Source organism: Platalea leucorodia (genome assembly GCF_965183815.1).
Source record: "Platalea leucorodia genome assembly, chromosome: 1".
Taxonomy (NCBI): Eukaryota; Metazoa; Chordata; class Aves; order Pelecaniformes; family Threskiornithidae; genus Platalea; species Platalea leucorodia.
Window position 1 is genome coordinate 165415230 of NC_138823.1, and position 21544 is coordinate 165436773.

At 36.7% G+C, this 21544-nt stretch overlaps 1 protein-coding gene across 5 annotated transcripts in view; it reads left to right on the top strand.

Annotated features, from left to right (window-relative positions):
* The window catches only part of NKTR (natural killer cell triggering receptor), a 42830-nt gene extending 24673 nt beyond the window's left edge, over window positions 1-18157 (top strand). For 2 of the 5 annotated variants that reach the window (XM_082308747.1, XM_082308749.1), the window contains 11 exons: window positions 3289-3318; window positions 4207-4352; window positions 5627-5849; window positions 6444-6599; window positions 7799-7886; window positions 10757-10902; window positions 11937-14882; window positions 15122-15217; window positions 15549-15608; window positions 16194-16292; window positions 17954-18157. In XM_082308747.1, the coding sequence (XP_082164873.1) occupies window positions 3289-3318; window positions 4207-4352; window positions 5627-5849; window positions 6444-6599; window positions 7799-7886; window positions 10757-10902; window positions 11937-14882; window positions 15122-15217; window positions 15549-15608; window positions 16194-16292; window positions 17954-18032 (4069 nt within the window). In that variant the 3' untranslated portion in view covers window positions 18033-18157. The remainder of the gene's footprint in view (window positions 1-3288; window positions 3319-4206; window positions 4353-5626; window positions 5850-6443; window positions 6600-7798; window positions 7887-10756; window positions 10903-11936; window positions 14883-15121; window positions 15218-15548; window positions 15609-16193; window positions 16293-17953) is intronic. The other 3 variants (XM_082308748.1, XM_082308750.1, XM_082308746.1) reach the window with 3 other exon arrangements.
* The last annotated feature ends 3387 nt before the right edge of the window (window positions 18158-21544 follow it).

Consider the following 21544-nt stretch of genomic DNA (forward strand, 5'->3'; position numbering starts at 1 on the left):
CCACGTTTTGTCTTTTTTTGCATCTGCAATGTGTTTGTTTTTCTATAATTCTGAACATAAGCAATCTAATAGCAATGCACATATTTTAGAGAAAGCACCTGTTTTTCTTAGGGTTAGAAAAGCTTCATAATACAAGGAATATTATGAACAGCTAATTATGAAATGTATGAAGTTGTAGACTTACTGACTTAACACATTTCATTTGTAAAGCAAAACATTTAAGCTATGGTGTGAAGTATATACTTAGGAGTGGATTCAGTCGAGCATTTGAACACCTATGTAACTGCAAGCATGTGAATAAACCCTTTGAAATCAGTTATTCATCTGCTTAAAGTTGTGCATGTGTTCTAACACTTTTGCTGAATTGAGACTTAGAGGGGAGCGGGAGGATGCTCTTTTCTACCTGTTTATCTTTGTAACAGTGTATGCGAGCAGGTTATGTCCGTAGGTTTCTTTTTGGTTTTAAGGAGAACTTACTGTAGTTTTCAAAGTACCTTGTATTCTAAAGAAAATTTAGAGCCCTCTTTTAGGCATCCTTGTTCTGCATACAACTTGATTAATATTAATTTTAAACTTGTATTTGATAAAACATAGACTCAGTTTTGTCTGAAAATGTATTACAATTTATTTCTGCCATTTTTGTGTAAAATTTACAGAAACAGTGTTACATCGTGCGCTCCAAAGGTAATGTCTCATTCCTCTAAGGCTGTGTCCTTTCCTTTTCTTCTTTCTGTTTTTCTTTCTTGTTTTTCTGATCATATTGTTATGTGCATTGAATCCTTTGTTAGGACTGAGGTTCTTGCGGGGGTGGGCGATAACATGTTTTTATCAAAAAGATGCTTTTCTCTTCAGCAGTATCTTAAACCAATTTAAACTTGAGTGAAGAAAGGTATTTGTCCTTCTGTAAATAACTTGGATAATGGTATAATTATAAGGCAGACTATGAATGTTTTAAACTATGAAAGTTCTGTATAGAAATGTTTTAATAAAATATTATTTTGGGGGAGGAACTCATCATGACTCTGGGTTTCGATAGTGCAAAGGCAGTAAGTAGGTTTTCTCCTGATTAAGTTTTGAAACCAAAGCAAACGTTCAAGGATTGAAACGCAGAACGTATGCAGAAAACTTTGAAGTGGTCTTTTAAAGTGCTCATTTGCAGAATAAATGTCATGTTACAACCCTAAGGTTGAGAGGAGAAACCTTTCAAAAGCACAGTGAGGGGTTGGGTTTCTGCTTCCCATAGGAAGTCGCCAAACTCCTTGGCATGCATCTGAAAAGTTTTCTTTTTGGATGATGCTTCTCCTTGTGTTTTCACTTCATGAGCAAGTAAACGTGAGAAATCTCTTCCATTTTATCTATCAAATTGCCAGCGTAACAGAAGAAACCTCTACACGGGTTTTAGTGTACCAACTACCCCTTTCTTTGCTTATTGAGGACTAGGCTAAAGAAAGTACACGTTAGGTAATTTGCTCAATTGGTCTTCGAGTGCCGCTGCTGCATGGCAGGAGCACATCACTACAGCATTCATATCAAGTGTGTCTGAACCTCTTGCTGTTTCTAGCTAATTCTAAGCACCAAGTCTTGTTTATTATTGATTTCATTGAAGTAACCCACCTCTATTTTTTCACTCCTTTAAATCAGATTTATAATTAAGCCTGCTTAAAATGTTTACTTAACAGCAGGTTGTTAATGCAGTTACCTTTTGCATAAAGGACTTCAAAAGCTGTCAGAATTTTTGTTTGTAGCAATATGCTGTATTAGCAAGGGAAAAAACCAACAAACACCCCCTACTATTGACAAATTAAATGTCGTCTGGATAGCATTTCTTTCCCTGTGTTAAACCAAAGAAGTTTTCTGTATTACTTAGCATTACAGAAGTGAAAGGTCTGGTTGGCATTTGGAGCTTAAAAAAAAAATCAAGAGTGTAAACACTCCTGATTCACAGTTCCATCTTTTGGCATGCGTTCCAGCACTGCAGTGTTTTGTCACCTAATAGCTCAAAACTCGAGTGAAGATACGTGCTTAAAAAGTAGTATTTTATTCTAGCAGTGAAAAACTGACTTCATTGTACCACGTCCGTGTTATTGTAAATTTAGAAAAAGCATCTGTGATTATTTATTTCAAGAGAGGGGAGTTCATTGGAAGAAGGCTAGAAAGGCAGAACAGTGCCTGGGGAGGAGAGAGAAAGTATGTTTTCAAATATTAAAATAACTTCAGATGCAAATTATCTTGACTTCTATTTTTTTTTTTTTTTTCTCCCCCAATATGTAAGCACATTCTGATGTTCTTTACTGAATCTGTCTGCATAGCAAGGTTCCCTGTGCGACATCAGGCAGACTTACTTGTAGAAGTAATTGTCTTTCCTTTTTGGAAAAGGATGTAGAGAGATACTAGGTCATAGCATTATCATCAAAAAGGTGAATCTTAACATATAATTACATGTGCACAGCCTTGAATATGCCAATTTGAAGTCAACTCAGCAATTTGGCGTAACTCCAAATGCATTTTAGGGTAGTGTACAAAATGTAATGCAGTTGCATTGCTCCTTCAGGCTAGAAACAGCTAAACGTGGGAAGCTGAAAAACAGGGAGGCAATCTGCGTTTATCGCTGAAGTAAACTGTAGGGTAGCATATAGTGTCTGCTTGCATTGTGCTGCTGTGGCTTTTGGGAAGCCTGTGAGCTTAGGAGCTGAAGTGCTATAATCTTGATGGTTAAAGATAGACATATTGCTTTGTATTCTGAGTCATGAGGCCAATCGAGTAAATGGAGAGTAAGAAAGTAGCAGAGGGTGGGGAAAAAAGCAAAGAATCTATCACATATGATAACTCATTCTTTTTTTTTAACTAAACTGACTTTAAAGGGACCTTGTAATGTAAGAACCTAACAATTTCAGAAACATTTAAATTCCATTAGTTACCCGGTATTTATTGCCAAATTGTATCTTATCTGTGATTAAAAATGTTAGTGAGTTATATTTGAATGTGTATTTAAAGACACTCATTTGAAGATTGCTTATTGCATGCATAAAACGATACTTGGTACAACTTTCAAGTATGCACAGTTAGTGAAACTTCAAACACATTTTGTGTAAAAGTTTAAAAAAGCCTGTGTGTATAATCTGTAAAGTTTTTTTTAATTCCATGTATGTAACTGGATTTTTTCACTATTTTTTTTTTGTCTTACCCTCACCTCTTTTCTTTTTCTGTGCCATTCTCCTCTTTTACTTCATCTGAATCCCTGATTATTTTTTCTTTTACCATCTTACCATCTTGCTGTTTGTCAAACAGAACAACAAAACCTGCTCCTCATCTGGATGGGTAAGAATCCTTTATAGTTTGTCCAATGATGGCTAAAATTTGAAGGTTGCAAGTCTGCACATGTTATATTGAACGTAGACAACAATGGGGAAACAAATTCTTAATTCTGTGAAAGATTATACAGTAGAACAAGAAAGAAAACAAAAATTTCAGTTCTATAAAAATTTCAAGTCGCAACTTATTTCCTAAAGCTGGTCAAAAACTTGAAAGTTCTTAAATCCTATCCTTCATTTCTTTAAAACTGGTTGCCGCCCTAAGTGCATAAATCAGTGAGTTGAAATGTCAAGTTTAATATATTTGGGTATACTCTTTTTTTTTTTTTTTTTGTGGCATGTTTTTATCCCCAAAATATATTAGTTCCTGGAAGTATAGGTTATGGGGCAAATGGAAGAAGGACAGAGAAATGTGCTAAGGTAGAACAAAACTGGGAATTCCTTAATTCTAATTGTCCCTGTAATGCCAGTGGGAACTTGTATGCTGAGTTTGTGTAGACCTATAAATGCTTCTTCTCTGGGGAAAACTGCATTTTGTCATCTTCATTTATGGACTCTTGATCTCTCTATTGCACGAAATTTCAAAAATAGAAGTATGGATTCGAAATTATGATCTGTTTACTCTGCCTGTGTAGAAGAGAGTAGAATGACATCAAGTAATTCTCTCAAATAGAACTTGAGTGGACCTCTGTTTCATGTTGCATGAAATCTTAGCGTTGTAAATGTAGAAGTAATAAAAATCTTATTTTTAAGTTTAATACACTTTAAGAGCCAGATGATGCCAGTGAAGCTGAATGTTTCTATTTCAGAATGACTTTTTAAATCTGAAATTCATTGGAAAATAATTACAGCAATATATAAATGTTTGTACTTCCCAAATATTTTATTTCTGCAGTGTACATGTTGTCTTTGGACTGGTTATTTCTGGTTTTGAAGTAATAGAACAAATCGAAAATCTGAAAACTGATACTGCAAGTAGGCCCTATGCAGATGTACGAGTTATTGACTGTGGGGTGCTTGTTACAAAATCAGCAAAAGATGGTAAGCATATATATATATATATATATATATACGAAGTTAATTTAATGTTGACATTGTTTTCAGAGAGTACAAAAATTATGCCAACATCTAGAAATCAATAGGGTGAATCTCTAGAGTCTTAATTCTTACAAGCCTTTAAGACTTAAAGCTTGGTGTAGGTGAGGAAGGCACAGCAAGGGAAAGGGTTTTCTAACCTAAACCTTTGTGCCTTGGAAAACATATGGCTGCTTCCTATTCTCCTTAATTAATGTTTGAGGTTAATGTGACATACTCAAAAAGTAGTTAGAGCTTATTTTTCTGAGTTGGAAAGATGGAGACTCAACCATCAGCTTTTCTTGAAGTTGAATTTTGTGCAGTTTCCAAAGGTTCATTTTAAGATCGTGTGATGTTAATATACGGAGTGTATGTAGTCAACGTAATTTTCCTTTTCATGAGAATTCATAAGGAATGAATGATCTTAAATATACGTTTAGACGGTTGCTGTAAAGTAGTGGAGTGTTATAAGTTGGAGTTTTATACTCCGCTTTTGACTTTCCTTACGGATAATGTGGTTATTTATGTCCTTTAGAGAAAGTCAAGAGGATAGATAATATAAAAATATGAGGATGCAGAAAGGAGAAAATGACAAAGTTCTAGAAATAAGAAATATACAACTGAGCCTGAGACTAACTCTTTCTTAAACTTTTTGTAACCTGTGCATTGCTTTCTAAAGAAACTAATTTTTTTTTACTCTAGGTGGTCTTTGCTTATCCGTGTATTCTGTTCTAACCCAAAGGTGTGAATTCAGTGTTATAACCTAAAATACATTTTCAGAGGGGAAAAAGGGGGGAACCCTCCTTCTTCCAACTATACTTATTTCTCAGCCTTTCTTTGTATTAGCTTGGCACAAGTTAATGTTCACCTTCAGTTATAAAGTTACTGTGTATGACTTAAGACTGTTTTGGTTTTGCATTGATACGTCATCTTATATGGTGGCAGTTGTGCATGGAAGTTTCTTACATAAGCAACTGAAGACATTTTTTTACAACTGGCTTTGCTGGAAAAATATCTGTATCATTTTACTGATGTGGGTTTAGACTGGACACAATTATATGACTTTTTATTATTGTACTTTAACTCACTGTGAAAAAAGTTCATAGTTTACGCACACAGTTCCTCTGAAGCAGTGTGTGTATTTATACATATATGAAATTGTATGTCTTATGCTGTATATATACACAATAAATATACATGCACATAGACACAGTGTAAATTTAAAATATATCTGTTTTAAGCTTTGGAGAAGAAGAAGAAAGTATGTTCTGACTCAGAAGCTTCAGACTCCTCCTCCAGTGCATCAAGCTCTTCAGAAACCTCGTCTGAAAGTGAAGCTGAAAATGAAAGAAGCAGAAGAAGAAAGCGTAAAAGAAGAGCTAAAACCAAACAATCAAGAAAGCGAAGAAAGGAAGAGAGGAAGAAAGAGGATCCAAGGGGCAAGCGAATCTCAAACCAAAGACGGTGACTAATCTCTTAAATTTAAGGATTTCAGAGAAATCTGAAAAACTGTACTTTTTTTTTTTCCTGAAGTACTCGAGCAATGAATATGCAGGTGCTTTTATTCTATAAGTTTGGATTTTGATAGTTGATTTTTGTAAGCGAACAAAACCATACAAACAAAAAAAAAAGCTGAGCTTGTTGGGTAGCTTGTTCTATGAAACCGTTTAAGATCTTTGTAGATAGAAGCTAGAGCAACTTTGAAGTAAGCCTCAGCGTGTTAAAGTATTTAGGACTCACTATGCCTGTGTTATTGTGAGGCATCAGGCAAATAAGAGATCTTTGATTTATATTTTATTGTATTTCAAAAATATTTCATAACAAACGGCAAATTAAAAGGAAAATTCTTCACTGTAAAGTGAGAACTGAACCTTCTTTCCAGTAACAGTGCACCATCCTTTTTTTCGCATAAAAGGAGTTGTTCATGAAATATGTTTTGGTTGTTAAGCCATCTTAAGGCTCAGTGCAGCGTATGGGCTTGTTTTGGAATTTGCTGTGAGAAGTGGTGTTTATCAATTGACAGTTAATTTTGATTTATCAACTTATTTTTCCCCATAGCAGCCTTTCTGACAAGAGTGATCTAACAGAAAAAGCAGTCGATGTTAGCACAAAGAGGGACAAACCTGTGGTACGTCCTGAAGAAATTCCCCCAGTGCCTGAAAACAGATTTTTGCTAAGAAGAGATGTGCCTGTTGTCAATGTAGAACCTCAACCGTAAGAATCATTGAGCTTTCTTATGTTGACTTGGTGGAAACTATGCATAAAATTTTCCTGCTAATGTTGTATTACTGGTACTGATAGCAAATGATTGCTGTAGCGTTAGAATTTCTAAATGAGGTAATGTAATTGTCCTTTTTACAATTTTCTTTGTAATATTCCTGACAACCTGTGTCGTGGTTTGAATTACTTTCATTGGTCCTTGAGGATCATGCATGTGACGACCTTAAACTTAATTGCAGCGATGCAGAAAAATGAGTGAACAGTTCCAAAAAAAATTTTGCAATATAAACGACAGCAAATACTGGATTGCAGGGGAAACTTGGGATTGGGAGAGGTGATTTTTCATCTTTCTTAGACTGAAGAAGAAACTTTGGTTCAAAATCAGTCAATCAGAATGTTGTGACCTGTCTTATGACCCATTCTTTGGGAACATGAGAAAATACTCTTTTTTTGATACAAAGGAAGTCACGAGTTCACAAGTTATTTTCCATTTGTGTTTTGCACCTCTACTAAATTGCAGTTAGGTTCTTTTTCTATCAAATTTCTTTGCTTTTGGACTCACTGGAGCGAAAACATTACATTGCCAGATATCTCTAAAATCAGTTTGGGTATTTTTTTTAATTTCAGTTAATGGTATAGCCTTCTGCAAGCCTTTTCTTGAAACATTACTCATGTTTCCAAAACCTTAGTAACTGCTTCTCTTGGGAATATTACACAGACTGTAAAAAGCAGTGCTGAATTACCCCATGTTGCTTAAGAAAGCAGCCAGGCTTTAGAACCTGTGCACTATTGTGAATTGCCATTCCCTATCCCAAGACGTTGTGTAACTGCTGAGATCCTGAAACTACTCTGTCCATGTTGTCTGCGTGATTTGTCCACAAAACAAGTTAATCTCTTTAGAAAAGCCACCTACCACTTTAACAGAGTACTTTGCAAGTTCATTGTTAGCATTTATTTACCCCTAGAGAGGTCAGATAGGCTACATATTTGGTTGAAAACAAGTATATGTTGATTTGCATTTCATTGCAGAACTGTGTGTGGTTTGCTTTATTGCTTGGAGAATTCACTGAATCCTCAGTTCTGCCATCTCTCAAAATAAATAGAATGAATATTTTGCATGATGAACTTAAAAATAGTTTAAGGTAATTTGGGGAGTTTTGCCATGTAAGCTCATATTTTATTAATTCATGTAGGAAGCTTCTTGATGCTACGCCAGTTCAGACTGACCAGAAACCATCAGTGTCTAAATCCGGACGAAAAATTAAAGGAAGAGGCACGATAGTATGTGACAATTTATTCTTCTTTTTTCTTTCCTCTCACCCAGAGTATCTTCTCTGACCTTGAGCTTTGAATTTCCTTGAAGGCTTTGTGTGATACTTAACTATTGTTGACATGTTGTAGATTCTAGTTTAGAAGATTGAAATATTGCTGTCAGGTAGTTCATTTTATAACGCTGCTTTTCCCATCCTTCTTGTTAATGTCTTTTTACCTAAAGATTGTTTGGGAAAACAAATGCTTATTCCTCAGCTACACGAAGTCTTCAAACGTAAGAATAAAATTATTTCTTTTTAAAGACTGGAATGAATTCAGCCAGATTCATCCCACGCGAGCCACAAAATCTAAAGTAATGAGAAGTGACAAGAGCTTTGGCACTTCTCGACTCATTGGATTTCCTTGCTGTTTCTGTTAAGCCTTAGGACTGTAACACATAACAGTAGACAAAGCTGTTCTGCGGTGTCCTAAGTGTATACAGCCCTTTCCGATGTCTATTGCTTGTCTTCCCGAGTTCTGGTATTTGCATCATCTTCTGATGATCGTGCATACATAGCTGAGAAACAACAGTTTTGTTGGCCACTTCGGCAGAATCACTTACCTTGTTCTGCTTTTTGACATTTTCAGTCAACCTTTTTGTTTCCTTTTTTTTCAGCTACTTAATGTAGTTTGTCAAATTTCATCATATGTCCTGGCTGAGATCAAGTCCATGTAATTTCACAGATGACACTGCATGGGCATGAAGTTAGTTTTTGCAGTGCTGGTAGTGAAGCGTTTTTACAGATGTACAGACTCGGTCCATTTTATTTTTTTTTCCCCACTATTTACGCAGATTTCATTTCTGCAAGTCTCTGGTATCCTGAAGGCTTTTGCATTAGTGCTACTGTACTCAAGCAAAATTTTTCTTGTTTTGTCTTTAATAACCCACAATGCAGGGTCCAAAAACCTGCACAGCTACACTGTTGTTTTTCAGTCAGAAGAGCGAGAAAGTAAGAAAAACTTCTGTAATTGTGCATTTGATTCTGGTGTATTTCAGATTGTAGCATACCATGACTGAGCATATTCTTCTCCTGTAGAATGTTTTCCTGGATCGATTTAGCAGGCAGCATTTGGGTAACCACAACCCAAACCAAGGCTTGGTCCCGCCAAATTTTTGTGCAAGTGGAATTTCTCAAAAAAAAAAAAGTTTATATAGAGAGATCAGTAGCCATATAGCTGAAGACACTTTTTGTTAGAATGATCTTAACTGAGACTCCTCTAAGCACAATTTTCTTATGTGATAGCCACTGAATTTGAGAAGTATTTTTCTACTGATGCAATTTTCCCCATGATGCAATTATTTTAAGCCACAAAATTAATGGCTTAGATGGCCCTAGTGCGGAACAAAGTATTGTAGTGTTTGGGCCTCGCCTGAGAACCAAACCTTATTTGCCAGCCTTGACATTAAATACGATAGCTGTCCTTGCTGCATCTGACAGCTTTCATTTGTATTTGACACTTGTGATATCCACTAAAGGAAGCCTTTTAAACAGAACGTTTTGACATATTTATGTAAATAAAGATGTCTGGAAAAATAGCTTAAAGCTGAGTGGAATTGGCTTTTGCCAGGGATTTGGGTGTCTGTGTCTCGGTTTTGTAATTTTGGCACCCTCAATAATATCAGAAAATTTAGGGCTAGGAATTAGTTGGAGAAACACATTTTCCTGCCATCTCTAATAGTCTGATTAGCAGCAGTTGCTATCCAGGGTGAACTTGCTTGATGTTTTCAAGAGACTTATTTGTACTTTTGAATCCTCTTGGGTTCTGAGAGACTCCTGAGTATAATATGAGAGAATTAGGGAGGTCCGTGAAAACTTAGTAACCTATCACATGCCATTCATCTGTAAAAGTTTTTTTGTTTTGTTTTTTTAACTAGTCATTGCTTCAGCTCAAAGGATAGGAACCTCCAAATCTTCATGGCAGGTTATCTTTGTTTTTTTTATATAAACAGAATGTCTTAAAGACTTCTGCCTGTAATTTACTGAATAAACTAATACATGCATCTTTCTGGTTTTATTCTGGGGGGCGATATTTTTTTTTCCACGTATTGCTTGCTTTTATAAGTGGCTCAAAATAATTGAGTAAAATCCAGATGTTTTTCTTTATTGAGTCAAGGAGCATCTAATTTCCTCACAGAATTTACCTAAGTGTGTATCCAACTGGGTAATGGAAAATAATGAGTTAGTAATATTAGAGCTTTTTCTCTGCTGCACGAGTAGCTCTTACTGCCTTCTTAAATGCTGTGCCTAAGCATAATTTTTTAAATATGAAGCTACATTACACTTTTGTGAAAGATTATTAATTTTTTTGCTTGGAAGGTGTCTTAAACTGGATTCACATTTCTGAAGGGTTTGAGCAGCAGTAACTTTTGAAATAGGGCTTGTCTCTACCCATACAAGCAGTTAAGTGTCTGCTAACTGAAGTGAAACATCTGTGCTTTAGTAGCCTGAAAAAAAGTTAGTTATCTGCAGTAACTGTGTTATTTTAAAAGGTATTACGTAAAGGGAATCCATGACCTCTTCCTCAATTCTTCCTTTTATGTTTTGGAAAAATGGCTTTTCTGGCCCCTCTCAAGCTTTGAAAAATGCTCTCAGACTATGAAAAGACAGTTAGCTATGTAATCCTGTCTTACATGCGGCATATATGCATACCAAAGTGGGTATTTTTGTCAGGAAATCTAGAATTTGTGTTTTCCTCATGGGCTTTGTATGGATGATGTTGTCTGGCTTGTGTTATGAAGATGCATGCAAAATCTATGAGTGTCATGGTATATTTTCTATGTTACCCGGTCTCTTTTAAGGAAAAATACATTATGCAGCTATCTAACTTTGTTTTCGTAGCGATATCACACCCCACCTCGATCACGATCGTGTTCCGAATCCGATGATGACGAGAGCAGTGAGACACCTCCTCACTGGAAAGAGGAAATGCAGAGATTACGAACATACAGACCACCCAGTGGAGAAAAGTGGAGTAAAGGCGATAAGTAAGATCTTTACTACAAATTTAAAATGTCTTGGTTTTTTACACGAGCTTTAATAAATTGTGCAGAGGTACCACGTCATTTATGTTTGAATAAAAAATGTAAATATCTTTGTGGTTAACACATTCCATTTAAATTCCAAAAATCAGAAGTGGAAAACTTTCTTAAAGCCTTTCTACTTTTCTGATGTGACACCCGGTGAACACATGCTGAAAAGTGTCAGAAGGTCAGAAGAGTGGTTTCTGATGGTGCCATCTTGGATACTTATTTAAGAAGTAATTAATGGACCTGTCCAGTTTCCTGTTGCTTTCCATAGAGCTAATCATGTCAGATTTCCTTTAGCCTCAAACTTGGTTATATGGTTTCTTCAGATACCAAATAAGACAATCGAATCCACCAATCCTGTGTTGTTTTAGTTATATGTTCTTTCTGCAGTTACAAACTCTGTGATGGAAGCCAGCTCTCCAGAATTTTTGATTGCTTGATACTAAATATGAGCCTGTGTCAAATTACAATAGCTAAACCCCAAAAGCAAAACTGAAGAATATTATGTATAATCATTCTTGAATAATTGCAAATGTTTATAAGTCTTTTTATACGCTGAGTGCATTCAGTTTATTGATATATTGCAGCGTACCAGCTAAAAGAATACTAAATAAGGTGAAGTTTTTAAATTTGTGTTTAAAAGTCATTTATGAATCCCGTAGTGGTGGCTGTAACTACGCAAAATCCTGTGTACTTAACATTAAACGTTAGATCGCTTTACAGAGGTTCTACAATATGCAAAATTTGCTGATGTTGGCTAATTCATTTCTTAGAGAGAAGTAGCTCTCTTGATAGTGGTGTAATTCCATATCTTCAAATGAGCGTAACAAGCTCAGTCAAAACGTAGTTGTCTGGTAGTAAAGGGAGGGTGATGGTGACGTTAATTGTTTTTAAGCTTAATTAATTGCCTTGGAGGAGGGGAAAATACTTAGTTGATCAGAATTTCTTAAAGAATTTCTACTTAGTGTGGGGCTTATTTGTTTGTTTTTAAGGTTGAGTGATCCATGTACAAGCAGATGGGATGAAAGAAGTGCATCCCGGAGATCAAGATCTTGGTCACATAACGGTTATTCTGATCTAAGCACTGTGAGATATTCCAGCCATCACAAAAAGCACAGAAAAGAGAAAAAGAAGGTGAAACATAAAAAGAAATCTAAAAAGCAGAAGCATTTCAAGAAGCACAAGCAAACAAAAAAAAAGAAAACGTCAGCCTCATCAGATGTAGAATCCTCTCATTCCTTCCTCAGGAGGACGAAATCATCTTGTGATCGTGAGAGGAAGTCTCGTTCTTCGTCATTGTCTTCTAGACATTCATCCAGAAGAGACTGGTCTAAATCTGATAAGGAAGACCGGAGTTCATCGACTTTATCAAGCAGAGGGACTCGATCATACTACAGGTCCAGATCCAGATCTAGATCTAGGTCTAAATCAAGATCTTATTCCCGAAGAAGTTCTAGATCAAGATCAGCCTCTAAATCATCGCGTTCTCGAAGTAGGTCGAGGTCAAGTTCTAAACCTAGGCATCAAAAGACTGTTTCCAATTCTCCACAAAATATTTCAACTCGATTAAATGAAAGTAAGTTGAACAAGACTGTTGAGCCTGTAAGAGCAGTTATTCTCCCGAGCGACAAAGTTGTCGTGCCACCAGTTGTCCCAGAAAACCTCCCTGTTATACCCTTAAGTGATAGCCCACCGCCTTCAAGGTGGAAACCTGGGCAGAAACCATGGAAGCCATCTTACGAGCGAATTCAGGAAATGAAAGCTAAAACAACCCATTTAATACCCACACAAACTAATTACAACTTAGTAGTTGTTAAAGAGGCTAACACTTCTTCCTCCTACCGTAAGCGCCAAAGGAGTTCCGATAGCGATCGAAGCGCGTATTCCAAATATCATAGTGACAGAAGCTCAGATAGTTGGCTAAGATCAAGAAGCAGGTCCTCTCGAAGTAGGTCGTACTCAAGATCTTATACGAGATCTAGAAGTCCATCTAGCTCTAGGACAAAATCTCGTTCTTCTGGCAGATCACCGTCGCTGAGTAAATACCGCAGTGACAGGTCAGGTTATAGCGAGTCGACATCTTATTATTCCCTTAGTGATGATGATAGACACAGAAACAAAAGAAAATCTGCATCAAATGATCAAAATGCTCGGTCTCTTAAACTGAGGCAAGAAACGAGCTCTGAAAGTACTCTCCCTTATAAGTGTACGAAAGACTACGATGAGTCTTCTCAAGGATTGAAAGAGAGTGACAGTTTGTCATCTTCAGACTTCTCTACTGACAGTGAGCGTTCTGCCAAAATGAAAGGAGTCCAAGAAAAAGAAGGCCGTTTTCAATTAGGAGATACTCAGACACAGGATAAAAATAGCTTAGGTTCTGAGAGAGGGGAGGAGAAATCCAAGTGTGAGCGGGATTCTGATCATGCTAAAAAGAAAGCAGCTAAGGAGAAATCTTCTGAGCAACCTAGAGGTGGTGCAAAAACTAAACGAAAATCCTATTCAGGTAGTAAATGGGACTCTGAATCAAATTCCGAAAGAGGAGCGGCAAGGCATAATAGGGGAGACTCCAGACCCTCCTCTGGTAAAGAAGAAGGAGAGGCCACATCAGGATCCGATACAGAGCTTAGCGTTACCAAAAGGATAAAAAAACAATCGAATTCTTCAGAAGGCTTTCTGGATTCTGATTGTGCGTGGAAGACAAGCAAGCAGTTGTCGTCTTCTGAATCTGACAGTTCTTGTTCTAGCTCGACAAACGTTAGAGGAAAGTCAAAAAAACACAAGCATGGTTTGAAAAAAACCCTTAAAAAATCACATTCCAAAAAAGCTAAAGAAAAATCAAAAGGGAAAAAGGAGAAGAAACACAAAGTTCAGAAAAGAAAAGAAATGTTTCATTGGCAGCCCCCCCTGGAGTTTGGTGAAGAAGATGATGATGAGATAAGTGAAAAGCCAGTTACGAAGGATGATAAAAAAGAAAAGCAGCTTACCAGGGACATAAAGGATAAAAAACAAGTTTATGAAAAGGATGAAATAGTCAAAGATAAAATGGGAAATGATGAAAAGTCTTGTGCAGATGAAATCCTTTTAGGTAAAAACGCTACATGTGATGCCTCACCAGATCGCAGTAACCTTAATAAAGATAGCATTGACACAAACGCTTCAACCACTATTTTAAACTCAGGAATAAATGTGACCGCTTGCAAGAATGAGATTAAACAGGCTGAAGAAAGTAACCAGAACGGATTGGAAGATGTTATTCAGACAGATGACAACATGGAGATTTGTACTCCAGATCGTAACTCGCCAGGGAAGGTTGATGTGGACATTTTGTCTCCTGTCATTCTCACTGCTAAAGCTCAGGCTTTAAGTGCTAGTATAAACAAAGATTTACAGGCTGAGACCCCTGAACAAGATGCTGTCAAACTAGGAAACAATGTTGTAGACTTTATTAATATTAAAGAAGAAAAAGAAACGGGAAGGCAAGAAAATAACTCTGTCCCTGTGTCTAGTGCTAAGGACTGTAGCTTAAAAAGTGAAATTACTGAAAATACACAAAGCAATATGATAGATAATAAATGGAAGCCTTTGCAAGGAGTTGGTAATTTACAACCAGCAACAATTAGTACTGCCACAGAAGTTAAGAACGTAGCTTCAGCACCAGAGCCTAAACCAGCAGGTTTAAGAATTGAAATAAAAGCTAAAAATAAAGTAAGGCCTGGATCTCTGTTTGATGAAGTTAGAAAAACAGCACGGCTAAATCGAAGGCCAAGGAACCAAGAAAGTTCCAGTGAGGAAGAATCTCCAAGTAGAGATGACAACAGCCCGTCCAGGAGTCTCAGTAGGTCACGAAGTAAATCTGACTCTAAATCCAGGCACAGAACAAGGTCCATATCTTACAGTCACTCAAGAAGTCGATCCCGAAGTTCTACGTATTCATATAGGTAAGAAGTTGTGCTATTCCCACAGCCTACTGTGTTAACTTGAAAGTTCTGATATTTTTAAGGTACGTTTTTCAACTCACGTTTTTCTTTTAAACAGCACTGTATCGTTTAGCAAGTATGGAATAAATATTTAGCTTAAAAAGGTAAAGCTTTATAATGCTTTTGCCTCCTGTTTTCTGCTGCTCTTCTCTTCAGTTGTATTCTATTTCGTGCTTTTTAAAGCTGTTCATTGATCGTAGGTCAAGAAGCTACACAAGAAGCCGAAGCAGAGGATGGTATAGTAGAGATCGGTCAAGAAGTCGAAGTAGTTCTTACCACAGTTACAAGAGTCGTAGGTAAGGTTCTCCAATTGGAGATAGCGGTGGGGTGCATTACAGAACCAGTAAATGAGGCACGGCAGTCCAATGCTTCAGTCTCTGAGCAAGTTGGAAATGTGCTTAGCTCTGCGTACTGCAGCCTGAAGTAGCTACTTGAAATGTGCGGGTTAGAATAGTCAGATTTCAAAATTTCCTGTTACTGAACAATAATTTTGTTTAATGTTTTGTAGTATGGATAAGGAATTCCGAGCAAAACATTTCCTCTCCTCCTGCTCCCCATCTCCCCCAACTCTCTTCAGCGCTTCCTTCTGATTAACTTCAAATGTCTCTGTGGTTTTGTTTTTGTCAGTCGAACCTATAGTAGAAGTAGATCCAGAAGTAGTTCTTATGGTCATCACAGTCGATCCAGGTATGGATTATAGTTTTATACAAACTCTGCAATAAATGTACTTATTATAAAAATATCTTAGTATAAGAATACCCCTTTATCTGTTGTACTTAAAAATAGAATAGCATGATGGTGACTTGAATTAAAGCAAAATCAACATCAGACACTTTTAAAAGCTGAAAATAAGCAAACTATCTTGGCTGTAGGTCATGATGAGATAAGTAATAGTGAACACATTTCCTTTTATTGTTAAAATAAAATTGAGTTACAAACGGAATCACTTTGTTACTTGTTTTCAGAACTATTAGCAGACGAGATTTTTACTGCATCTACAATTTGTAGAGAAAACACACAACTTTTTAGATGCTTTGTAAGTCTTTGCTAGATTAAGAAATTTGAGATTTTTACTGTTGTTTTGAAGATACTTGTTCTTGTATTTAAACTTCTACAAAACGTAGAATTATTCTGTTTGGCACATCCTTCAAAAGTATTTTCTACATAGCCACTTATCTCTGTATATAAATGTCTTTAAAATATGCATTTAAAATAGATAGCATTTTAGACAAGAAATTGTAAATTTACAATTACTTTATTTTCCCTTTGAAGTAGGTCATACACGTATGATAGTTACTATAGCAGGAGTCGAAGTAGAAGTAAAAGGAGTGACAGCTATCGAAGATCTAGAAGTTATGATAGGCGATCCAGGTATGTTTTTGTTAGCATGACTTTGACACCATATTTACACAAAAGAATTTGCTAAACACATACTTACGACGTTCAGAAAGGCTAATGTGTGGGGTTTTTTTCCCCCCAAGCATAAAAAATACATTGTTACAAAAAGTAATAATTAAAAACAATTAAAATTAGAGCACATGTGTGAGTGAGGAAATCGGAAATTCTGACATACTAAATTTGAGGATGGGGAAGAAAGTAGCATAAGAAAGATATGAGAAGGCTACAGTTCATTGTATGTATGCGTTCAAAATAAGCGTGTTAGGGGTTTTTTAATAATTTTAAATGTTTCTTAAAAACAACAATGAGCTGACTCTCAAGATTTAAATCAAGTGCCCTGTTATGGATTAAAAGCTACCTGGTATGCAAAGAATTCCACTGGACGGTAAATACTTTTTGGTTAGACTGCAAAAGTGGATTTGAAAAAAAAATCTGGAAGGGAAATTAAAAATTGCCGTCCTATCCAGAATTAATTTTTTAACTTCCTAGAACATATTTTGAAAGAACGTTTTACCTGCAAATCCAGTGTGCTGATGAATTTGGGATAAATTTTGTTCTACTCAGTCCAGGGGAATTGTATAGGTGTAAGCACACTTCACAAAGATCAGAAGTGGCACAGAAGAGAGAGAGAGATAGAGGTATCAGTGAATATCAGTGGTGATTTGTTTTGTACCTTTTAATATGTCTCCTATTAGTCAGTGGTAAACCAGGCAGATCTCTAAGACTACTGTAAATTTTCATCCTCTGCTGTCCCTTCAAGCTCATTTTTTCACAACTTTGTACACACTCTTAATGGAATTTGCTCTCACCCATTTCCCCATCTAGTTCTGACAGTAAGACAACTTTCATCTTGTGTTTGAGGGGAAATCAATGAGGTTAACGAAGAGTGTGGAAATAAACTTACAAAATCATTCTTTTAGGATATTGGGAAGCTTCAGAGAAAGAATGTTGGATTAGGATATGCTCAGCTTTCATTTAGAAAGCTTTCCTTACAGGCACAAGGCTAGAAAATCTCTAATGACAGTTTATTCTGTGTAATTTGAAGATGTCCTGTGGCTTGTCTGAAACCATCTGGACTTTATCTTGATGCTTGGCCAGGTGCTGAGCTTGGAATTCTTCTGGATAAGCCAAAACATTTTAATCTACAACTTCCACTCCGCAGACACTCACACACTCCTGTTACTGTTATGGGGCCTAATTCTTACGATCCTCCTTCAAACGCAAAACTGCAATATGTAAAGTGAGGATTTGTGAAATTATCTTAGTTGAGAAACCCTCGCAATATAAAATTATATTTGTTAAAATACACTTCTCAGTCAGCTATTAGCATTTACCAAAGCAGTTATTTTGGATGATTTCTTAGCTGTATCAGAGAAAGCAAGAAATTTTGTAGTTACAAACACAGTTTGACTTGACTTACACAGGGTTTTCATCCTGTCAAGTTAATGATTATTTTAATTCTGAGCGTCCCTTAATGAATACTTCAGTTATATGAAATACGATCCTGTAAAAGACTTCTTGTATGTTTTCTTCTTGTCTCGTGTGTGTCTGTCTTGACAATTTTTTTACATGATGTAATTTTGAATTTGAAGCTCAAAATACAATTTTGAGGCATTTTAATCTTTTCTTTGTAGATCTTATGGCTCTGACAGTGAAAGCGATCGCAGTTACTCTAACAATCGAAGCCCCAGTGAAAGCAGCAGATATAGCTGAAAACGTTTCTTTGACGATGGAAACTGTCTTTAATAATCCTTTCAGTGTTATGTTAAAAAAAAAAAAACCCTGTTTTGACAGTGTCACAAGTGAAGTTGAAGGGCGTTTACTGAGTTAGCTGAAACGTTACCGTTTAACAGTGAACTCGCTTGACTGACCGTCTGCTTACAGAGAGAAGTGCGGAGCTCAACTCAACTGATTTTTCTTTTTTTTTTAATTTTTTCTTTTTTATGTCAAATGCTACTTTTACAAAATAGAAGAAGAAACCGGTTTTATTTCCTTGAATTGGATTTTCCAAGCCATGAATGACACTTTAGGGTGAATTTGCTGCCACCACTTTCTGGGTGCAGCAATCAGTACTGTCTTCAAGTATGTTTATAAACACCTTAGGGCTTTCTGCCCGTTACTATTAAGTATATGCTAGCAACTATAAAACTGTGAAGAAAACTTCTTACAAAGGCTGCCGTTTCTAGTTTATTAAAATGCTTTTTTTAATGCTGGAAGATGGGTTCCACGCTGTCTTGTGTGTTGATTATTGCGTTATAGACAGAATATACACAACAGCTAGGTGATGAAAACAAAGACTGCCGCTCTGTCTTAATCCTTACTGTACTGTGATATTACAGACGTCCGCCGAAAAGGGTGAGGTTGTACACAACGGGAATTGTCCAACTGACAAGCAGTGAGCAAGAGTGTGCTGAATGAATTTTGATCTTAATATCCCACTTGTCTAAACTTCTACGTTTAAAAGTGAATTTTGTGATAAACAGCAATGTTCTTAAGAGTCTAAGAAAGGTGTTTCTAAACACTTTTTGAATATCGGTTCATATTGCAGCGCTTGGCATACTTCAACACGTTTTGAAGTTGAATGTTGTAAACTGTTGACTATATCATGAGTTTGTTAAAACCACTTTTTAAAAAACTTACGTGAGGATGATTTTTTTGAGAAAACAAACCGTAATGGTTCCTTTATAAAACGTCTGTAGATGTATCCCATTTGCCGTAGGGAATATCGAATATTGATATTGCAGATATTGAACTATATATTGTTAAAGTGATATGACTACAAACATACCGCTATGCCTGATAAAAAGCATGGACGATACTTTCAAAGTAAAGTTTAATACCAAAAATGACATCATGTTACAGGTAAATGGTTTGCAAAAAAAACCATAGATTGGAGCTGAAGAGCATTGAGTAATTTTTTGCAATATTCTGATTGAGTTGATTTAAAATAATTTGTAAAGTTTTTCAGTGTTTAGAAAGTTATGTACTAAGAAACAGTTTTTTAATGGCATAATGTAACCTGAAAAGCAGGGTCTGTAGTGAAAAAACAGACTAACGTAGCTTTATTAGAGCTAATGAGTACTGTTGTATTATAATAGTTTTCATAACCGACTTTCTCTAATATCTTGAGATGCTTTCATTTTCTCAAATGTTTTGAAATATTAAAAATGATTTTTTTTTTAAATCTCATCAGGACCCAACAGCTTTGAAAATTAAAAGTGGTAATTTCTTGCTTAGACGTCGATTCATACTGTCTCTTTGATTGAATTAAGCTATCAAAAATTAGCTTTTGGTACCCTTCCAAAACATGAAAAGAAAGTTCAAAGTGAAGTTGGAAGACTGTAATGATGGCCTCCGTTTCTCTCCATGCAGCTGAATAAGACATTTGTACGCAGGTTCCTAAAACTGAACTTGTCATACAGGTTTTTCACTTTCTAAAAGAACCCAAAATTCTGGACTTGAACCCTTCCGACTCTTGTAGTCGATGAAAAAGTGTGAGCACGTCGTCCTTTCGAATCGATATTTTGTAAGCTTCTGACGCTTTTTAACATTAAGTACACTTATTACTCAAGCCAATATACATTTGCAGACACGTTTCTGACAGTAGCAGCCATTTCAGAGTCCTGAACAAACACTCCTTGCTAACTCAAGATAATGTTTGTTGCGGTTTCTTAGTTTAAAGTACAAATGTAACTTGTTCTTTCCCTTACTAAGAAAGTAGAACGAGTGGGCTAGTGGCGTAGCAAAATATACAAATAGAAACATTGCCATCCAGTACTTATTAGAGGAAAAAATTGCTTCAGAATCAGATTTTGTCATATTTCAGATCTGATGTGATTTTTTTTTTATTTTTAAGGCCAGGAAAAAGTTACAGAAATACAGTCCATCAATTAATTGTAGCTGTCCAAAATTACTGCAGTGTCACTAATGACTGTTTCGTATCTCGAATTAAAGCTTTATACAGAAATTCCATCTGGTGGATGGTTGGGGAGGGGTGCGAGGGAAGCGGGGCGGGCATTTTTACTTGGTGAAGTCTGTTAAATTGTGCTCCAGATAGAAAACGTACCCCTGAGCTGGTTTTCTAATGTTGGTCTATGTTTTTGCAATTTTGTTATTCAAAAGTAGTTGCTGTTTGTAAAATAAACTTTTGTACATATCTGCAAATGCTGTTTTCTCTACATCTGGCAAAATCCGTCGCTGCTTGAGGGAAACAGGCAGGAAAATTAAAAATATACTTCAATTTCTGTATCCGCTTTTGTCCCTTGCAAGAGTACACGCAAGTTGCCTTTCCTTTTCCTGACCTACTTAGAGAATGATTCCTCAGCAAGACTCCGTACTGGGTTTACATAATAGTCATTGGAGGAACAAATATTTTGAAATTTCCAAGTGATTTGAGGTCTCGCCATTTCCTCAAGACACAGAAAAGGTTCCTCTCCTTTGTGCAGAGGTACACGTAACGGATCTACGCCGCAAGCCCTAAATGCGCCGCGTTTAACTGCTTTGCTAAATGTTCTTTCCCAAATATACATTCCCACATCGTTTCCGTAGCATATTGGAAATGTGGTATTAGTTCAAGTCAGCAGATGTAATGGCTCAGCGCACTAATCCATTAGTCTTTTAGACCTTCTGTTCCAGAAAAACTGGATTTCATGGGAAAATGCCGGCTTTGTCCTAATGGAAAGGCTAATTGCCTTGGGCCGAGGTAAAAAGGACAAGTGGAACCTGGCGTTTCCCAAACTTCGGAGCGCTGCCCCCGAGGAGGAGACGCAAGGAATCCCAGGCAGGAAAAGTAGGAGCTGCAGGTGGTACGAGCTATAGTGATGGAAGGTGTAAATTACTATTTTTTTTTAAGGTAGGGAAAGGGTGAATGGCTGCACCAGAGACAAACAACAGCGTAAGACACGTTAGACAACCCCCGAGTTGCTCTGTGGTGTAAAACAGTCTCGATCTTCCTTGCAACAACCTTTCTTTTAAATGCATAACCTTGCTTTTTTTGGTGCTTAAAAAGCTCTATTCCGGGCAGAAGTGAAACATCGGGAGGCCGGGGCTGCTCTCAGGTGCTGCGGACCTGCTGCCGCGAGGTCCAGCCCTCGCCTTGGGCCGGCTCCGGCGGGAGCGCGGGGAGGAGGCCGGCGGCGGGGCGCTGCGCTGGAGCCCGCGGCGGTAAAAATAGACAGCCGGCTACGTATTACTCATTAGTGACATTTTTCTATTAAAGTAAGTCT